Source organism: Sprattus sprattus (genome assembly GCF_963457725.1).
Source record: "Sprattus sprattus genome assembly, chromosome: 18".
Lineage (NCBI taxonomy): Eukaryota > Metazoa > Chordata > Actinopteri > Clupeiformes > Clupeidae > Sprattus > Sprattus sprattus.
In genome coordinates, this window is record NC_137916.1 from 27,592,555 (window position 1) to 27,600,054 (window position 7,500).

General features: G+C 40.5%; 1 protein-coding gene across 1 annotated transcript in view; it reads left to right on the forward strand.

Annotated features, from left to right (window-relative positions):
- slc29a4a (solute carrier family 29 member 4a) overlaps positions 1-7,500 on the forward strand; it is a gene marked incomplete at both ends in the record, with an annotated part of 15,245 nt that overhangs the window by 4,906 nt on the left and 2,839 nt on the right. Inside the window, 4 exons of the mRNA XM_080856002.1 lie at positions 7-81; positions 2,249-2,523; positions 5,570-5,696; positions 6,918-7,105. Of these exons, the coding sequence (XP_080712128.1) occupies positions 7-81; positions 2,249-2,523; positions 5,570-5,696; positions 6,918-7,105 (665 nt within the window). The remainder of the gene's footprint in view (positions 1-6; positions 82-2,248; positions 2,524-5,569; positions 5,697-6,917; positions 7,106-7,500) is intronic.

Below are 7,500 nucleotides of genomic sequence, written 5' to 3' on the forward strand. Positions count from 1 at the left end.
TCTCAGTGCAGCAGTCAAGTTTCTATGGCTACATGGGAATGCTTCCAAAGAGATACACACAAGGCGTTATGACAGGAGAAAGTAAGATAACAAGATTATACACAGTAGTCCCGTCTTTCACTGCACATATGTCGTGATATATTGGTAAGGCAAGTGTACCTGCTTTAAGTACACGGCATGGGTTGTTTGTTTACTCACGTTTTATACGGTGTCGAACTCGGCAAATAGCTACCCAAATACTGCCTTTTTTCAGAATTATAAGGTATAGAGATATAGGTAGATGTAGATACATGTAGTAATACTGTACTCTGTACAACATTAAGTAATAATATAATAACATACTTGAATATGTCATGTACAGCAATGTAACACACTTCACTTCACATCAGTTATGAATAATTTGTCTGTGATTTCTCAAGCATTCGCTCACTATTGCACTGATGTGGTTATTATGTGAAACACTGCAATGCTCAAAACAGTTCCCTGTGCCTGGTTCTCTGTGACGCATAGTTCCTCCCATCAGGCCTCCAGCACTACAAGTTTGGGCTTGATGGTTCCTATTATTATGATTTTTTTTATCCGTCTGAAAGATCATGTTGAACAGTGTTGTCCCTGAAGAGGGGAGGATCAGAAATCTGAACCACACAGACTGTCATTTGACAATCCTGCCACGTTATAAATAGATTAAACACTCTTTGCTCTATATGCATTATTTATGTTTTTTTTTTTTTTTTTTTTGCCAAGCAACCATAATTCTCACGTGACAGACACACAAGACTCAAAGACGTTCTCATAAAACAGGCTCAACAGTATGACAAGGCAGAATAAGATTAGAAGGTAATAAGATGCTGTGCCATAGTTAATCACTTATTGATTTAATGCAAGGATGTCAAGAGGAACTTGCTGTCAAGAGGAACTTGGAGATTTGGAGATTCAACATGGAATATTTCTTTCAGAACCTGTATATTGTAGGACATTTGTAGGTGTGCAAATTAAGTTTTATAATATCAGCGACAGCAATATCTTTACATGACTTAATCTGTGGTAAACACATGAGTGCTGTTGAAGTGATGAAATAGACAAAAGATAAAAAGTAAAGGAATAGACCAGAGCATTTTAGTCTGACCCATGGTAGATGAGAGTTTAAAGGTTCTGAAAGAAATATTCCATGTTGAAACTCCAAATCTCCAAGGTCCTCTCGACAGCATTGTCTGTGAAATCATAGTCTTTCCAAAGTCCAGATGGACTCTAGATAAGAGAGCGATAAGAGTAAAGACAACATAAATGCGCCACCTGGACTTAATAGCAGCCTATTGAGGACACAAGGAATCCACTTAAGCTACTAGACACTAGATAAGAATAGTGATAATACAACAGAAATACAACGCAAAGCAACAATCATGGTTTGGCCCCTCAGGCTCTATGTAGTTTAGGTAACTTAGTTACATATGGTTTGTGGTTCCATTTAAGGGCCATATGACATTGAGGAAAAAGAGGTCTAGTAAGTGTCCACAAGGCCAGGAGTCAACATCGTAAGCGTCGTAGTGTTTGGACTTCCGTTTCAGAATCCTCGTAAAAAGTCCCACACTCTTTTCAGCCCATGTTGGTAAACTTGCCTCGTTCTTCCTTTCTTTCAGCACATCAGGATCAGAATCAGCTTTTATTGGACAAGTTAGTTTGCACAAACAAGGAATTTGTCTTGGTGCAGTGGCTCTCACTGTGCTTACACATATTACTCAAAATATACATCACAACACAAAACAATACAACAGTGCAAAACAATACAATACAACAGTGCAATGGTCAACAGTCCAAGAAGTGTAAAAAAGTATATACAAGGAGTATATATACAGTAAGATAGTGCGTAAGTGGAGAGTCAAGGAACAGCAGGGAAAAATAAATGCTATGCGGTATGTGTATGACGACATGTTGGTAAACAAGGCTCAATTCCTCCTTTCTTTCAGCACATGTTGGTAAACAAGGCTCAATTCCTCCTTTCTTTCAGCACATGTTGGTAAACAAGGCTCAATTCCTCCTTTCTTTCAGCACATGTTGGTAAACAAGGCTCAATTCCTCCTTTCTTTCAGCACATGTTGGTAAACAAGGCTCAATTCCTCCTTTCTTTCAGCACATGTTGGTAAACAAGGCTCAATTCCTCCTTTCTTTCAGCACATGTTGGTAAACAAGGCTCAATTCCTCCTTTCTTTCAGCACATGTTGGTAAACAAGTCTCAATTCTTCCCTTCCAGGTACCGCCGGGGTCATCATATCCCTCAGCCGCATCTTCACCAAGCTGCTGATCAAGGACGAGCGGAAGAACACCATCATCTTCTTCCTCATCTCAATCGTCATGGAGCTCATGTGCTTCGTCCTACACCTGCTGGTGCGACGCTCACACTTCGTCCGCCACTACACCAGCCTTGCCCGCCGAGGTCTGTGCCACCCCAAGGAGACGCAGACGCGTCATCAGTCGGGCGCACAGTACCAGGTCCACCATGATGTCATTACAGAGGATGTAAGATTTGTAAGTTTATTCCCTCATGCTGTGAGTTTGGGTTTAGTAGTGTGTGTGTGTGTGTGTGTGTGTGTGTGTGTGTGTGTGTGTGGGAATTGAAAGAAAGAGTGTGTGCCAGTGGTGTTGGGGGAGTAGCAATGGGACACAAAAGTTTTTAACTTTTTTTTTTTTAAGATTTGTTTTGGGGCTTTTATGCCTTTAATCGATAGAACAGTGAAGAGTGGGACAGGAAATGAGAGGGAGAAGAGGTGGGGAGTGGACAGGAGAAATTACATCAGGCCGGATTCCTCCATGAGCATCAAGTCCAAATGTAGTCGGGGCTACTGTATGCTGCGCCCCAAAGTTTTTAACTTTTAACATTTAACTTTCGAACGGACACAAGAATTTTAAATGAAGATCTTGAGAACCTGTGTCATGCATCTCGGCAACATTCATTTTCTTCTTAATGCAGGCATTATGCAGACCACACAATACCCCCAAAGCCCCTGAGGCTGTTATCACGAAGGACATTATAACTGTGAGTGTGGTGATTGGACAACGCTAGATTAATAATGCTGTTACTTTGTTGCAGCACTGCTGTGGACAATGCTAACAACTGTAGCAAGCACAGTGTAGCTTTCCCCAAAGGCATCGCTAACACAGCTGCTAGTGCCACTGCTGTCTCATCTGTCTCTGGGCCTTCAGTGATCTTCTCAAATATGCCTCTAAACATTGCCTTAATTACCACTGGCATCACTAATGATGTCTACAGTCAGCTAATACCATTTAATTAATCTTACTCTAAGGGAAACAGAGTAAGTATTTCCTCACAGTTGGCATACAAGATACTGCTTGGGCTGCTCTGCATGTCATCTACTCAGCAGCAACACCTGGGAAACTGCATTTCCACCAGAAGTCCTGTGCCAAAATGGAGTATCTATGTTCTAATCTTTCCTTTAGGCTGCCGAATAATTAAATAGATTTTGTATGGCCAGCTTGAATCAGTTGTTGGTTATCTCCTAGAAGTCGTTATCTCCAGCCAAACAGACATCAATAGGCCACAATAAATGTAATCAGAACTCTCTCTAAGCACTAATGAAGGCCGCAAGGGAGCGATATGTGCTTCTTTGTATAAAAAATGATTTGAAAACTTACAGCAACAATGAAATTCAAAATGCTTGATGGAAACACTTTGCTTTGAAAACTTTCAAAGAAAGATTTCAAGCAACATTGAGTTTTGGTCTAAACCTGGCGGGTAACCTAGTGTAACTTTAAGCAATTGCACAACTGCTTGACACAAAGCAAAATGATTTACTATAATATACAAAAAATATACACTTTAATATAGAAAGTCTGATTTTGCATTGTTCCTTTGCAGTGACATCACCAGAAATGCATTTTTTTTTTAACAAAACAAAGACTTGAGAAACAATTGCTTCAACAAGTGCATCTAAGATTGGGCAGTTCCAGAGGTTGCTATGGTGTATAGACTCAGAGTCAAAGTGTGTGAATGAACCTCCAAAAGAAAAGCATCTAAATCACATCTAAGCATTTAAAAGCTTTGCAATTGGTGAATACCAGTTATCGCTCTATACAGTTGTCTGTATAAATCTTCATTTCTGACTTTTGTATGCAGACTTCCCCCTCAAGCTTACTTCAGCTGTGAGGTGCTTTTTTAATCAATCACGATGAACGTTAGAGATGGGAGCAGAGGACATTTCATTTGGCCGTACTGTATCTGTGTATTGTGTTCTCCTTGAAAATCAGTCTGCTAATTTATTCTATTTCTAATGGCTCCACTGGTGGGTCTGAATGACTCCAATTTGTTTCAGTGAAGGATCCCCAAGTAAGCGTGATATAGTGCGCACTTAGCCTGCGGCTGTTCGCTTAAGATTTATTCTACCGCTCCACAGTAAAATAATATTTTTCCCTTCAAGGTCTGAATACTAAAGGCCATATTCCAAGATGGAAATGTGTTCCTATAGAAGCCGAATGCTATAAAAGCGATGGCCTTGGGAACCTAGCACAGAGAAACGATCAATTGCACAAAGAGCTTATATGTGGACACTTATGGTACCTGGTTTTCATCTAGCGCACTCATATCTTTTGGTATGATATATATATGTGATATATTCTATATACCACAGGATACTTTTTTCTCCCTTTCTTTTCATTTTGGAACAGTACCTTCACTGGGAGTGGCCTGTTTCTCCTGAGACATTTATTTTTTGCATTGCTCCTGTTCAAGGCTACCTTAGGCCACACTCCTTTTTATTTCCAACCAATTAAAGAGAGTGCTTTTACCGGCCTAGGCAGGCACTTAATCAGCTAATGGGCTCTCTCTATATGCACCCCCTGTTCCGTTCCCCCGAAAAGCGCAAGCTCATCAGAGTATCTATCATCGAAGCTGAATCGTGGCCATAGTCTCTAACAAGGTTACGCCGACCTGTTCAGTTTTGGCATTGGCTTTGACATGCTTTTTTGTTGTCACGCCAAAATGTTTTTGAGCAAAACAATTTTTTTATCAATCGTGAAATCAAAAGTTAACTGACTGATTCCTCCAGTCCCCTCCAAGAAACTGTATTCAATACAGGCAAGGCCCATGTGCCTCTCTGTCTCTCTCTCTCTCTCTGTCTCTCTCTCTCTCTCTCTCTCTCTCTCTCACCATCAATGTCGCTCTCTCTCTCTCTCACATCACTGTCTCTCTCTCTCTCTCTCTGTCTCTCTCTCGCTCTCACTATCAATGTCTCTCTGTCTCTCTCTCTCGCTCTCTCTCTCTCTCTCTCACCATCAATGTCTCTCTCTCTCTCTCTCTCTCTCTCTCTCTCTCTCTCTCGCTCTCTCTCTCTCTTTCTCACCATCAATGTCTCTCTTTCTCTCTCTCTCGCTCCCTCACCATCAATCACTCTCTCTCTCTCTCTCTCACCATCACTGTCTCATTCTCTCTCTCTGTCTCTCTCTCTCTCGCTCTCTCTCATCATCAATGTCTCTCTCTCTCTTTCTCTCTCTCTCATCATCAATGTCTCTCTCTCTCTCTCACCATCAATGTCTCTCTCTCTCTCTCTCCTCCTTCCAGGGTAACGGTGCAGTGGGCGGCTCCTCTCCTGAGCAGTCCCATGAGGGGGAGTATGCAGGGGGAAACACATATGTGAGATTTGGCGGCCCCAAAGCAAAGAGCAAGAGCAGCTGGCCGGGGTTAAAGGGTAAGAACGCAAAATGACAGTTTGCTACAGCAGAGTGTCTCTTGACGGTTCGATTGCATGTGAACATTCCTAGATAGGTGTAGTGTATATGTCCATATACCTAAAATATACATAATATCCATACAATATCCTTGTTTAACGTCATTCACTCACATTTGCTGACATTAGCTTGACTCTGCCAGGCCATACCTCCTAAACTTAGTTTGTCAGTGGAATGATGTCTTGAAACACTCAATTGAGATGAGATTAACTTTGAATATTTTCTGATCATTGTGCGGTGCAATGTGGTTTTAGCATGTAGTGCGATGCAAGGAGGAAGCACTTATATTGCTGCTACATTAACTATGGTGGAAGAGGTTAGAAGACTGTGATACATTCTTATAATATGAACCTTCTTTTGAGAGAGAATATGGTATTAGATTAGATTAGATTCAACTTTATTGTCATGGCACAGAGTACAAGTACTGAGACAACGAAATGCAGTTTAGTATCTAACCAGAAGTGCAAAATATCAATAAAAGTGCAGAGTATGTGCATATGTTAAGTGGAATAAGTGAATAAATAAGATACAGTAAGAGTTCAGCATGAAAAATGAACAGAATTGGGACTAGCAGCAATTGAGGTAGGAAGTGTAGATAGAAATGAAAATATATAAAGTGCAGGTGTAAGTATTAGTGGTGGTAGTAAGTGAAAGAAGTGAATGAGGTAGTAGTAAAATAAAATAATGATTAGTAAGTGGTGTAAGTATTGCTCCTCAATGGCTTTGCTGAGCATGATGCTACCACTTTAAATGTGATTCCGTTTCTGCAAGTTACAAGGTGACTCAGTGAATTTGGTTCAGTTCCAATTTGGATCAACATGATTTAGCAACATTCTATTGACCTTTCCTATCAAGACTAACCCGAACACAGTGATCATGCTAGGCTTAAGATTTGTGGTCAGGAGATGGCACTACATAAAAATGCCCTTTAAAACATAGAAATACTCCACAAAAGGAGTTTATGTTGTGGGGGATTTCAGAGGAAACAAAAATAGCCAAAAATAGCTTATTGTTTTCAAAGTATTGTTTTCAAAGTATTGATTTCAGCAAAACTTCATGGTCTTCATGTTTACTATTCTACTTTGTTAAAACGTGGTAAATGTAGTCTTTATATTTCATAGTATGTTGTGGTGATATGTTTAGCAATTGAAATATAATCACAAACTGACTTTCTTTTGCAGATATGATTCTGCATCGCTATGTGGTGGCCCGTGTCATCTGGACCTATATGCTGTCAATCGCCATCACATACTTCATCACCTTGTGCCTGTTCCCTGGTCTGGAGTCTGAGATCCGCAATCCCACCTTAGGGGAATGGCTGCCCATCCTCATCATGGCTGTATTTAACATGGCCGACTTTGTTGGCAAAGTAAGACAATCGCAGAAAGAAGAACCGTCATACTTGTCTACATGTACTAGTCCTACTGATGCCCTTTGGGATCTGTATGTTTATAGGCAAGCAAATATTCATTTACACACGACTAAGGAAAAAAACTTCCATACAATATAGAGTATGTGGAAATGAATAAGTCCTGAGGTCCAGTTTGGACCCATCTTTGCCCCTTGCTTGCAGGCACATGATCATGCTTAACACTGTAGTTTGTGTCATAGAATGTATGAACATGATCATGCTTAGCACGGTAGTCTGTGGAATAGTATGTATGACCATGATCATGCTAAGCACTTTAGTCTGTGTCATAGTATGTATAACCAAAGTCACCAAGAGCCTGATCTGCTCTAAGTCTTAACATTTACAGATGGATG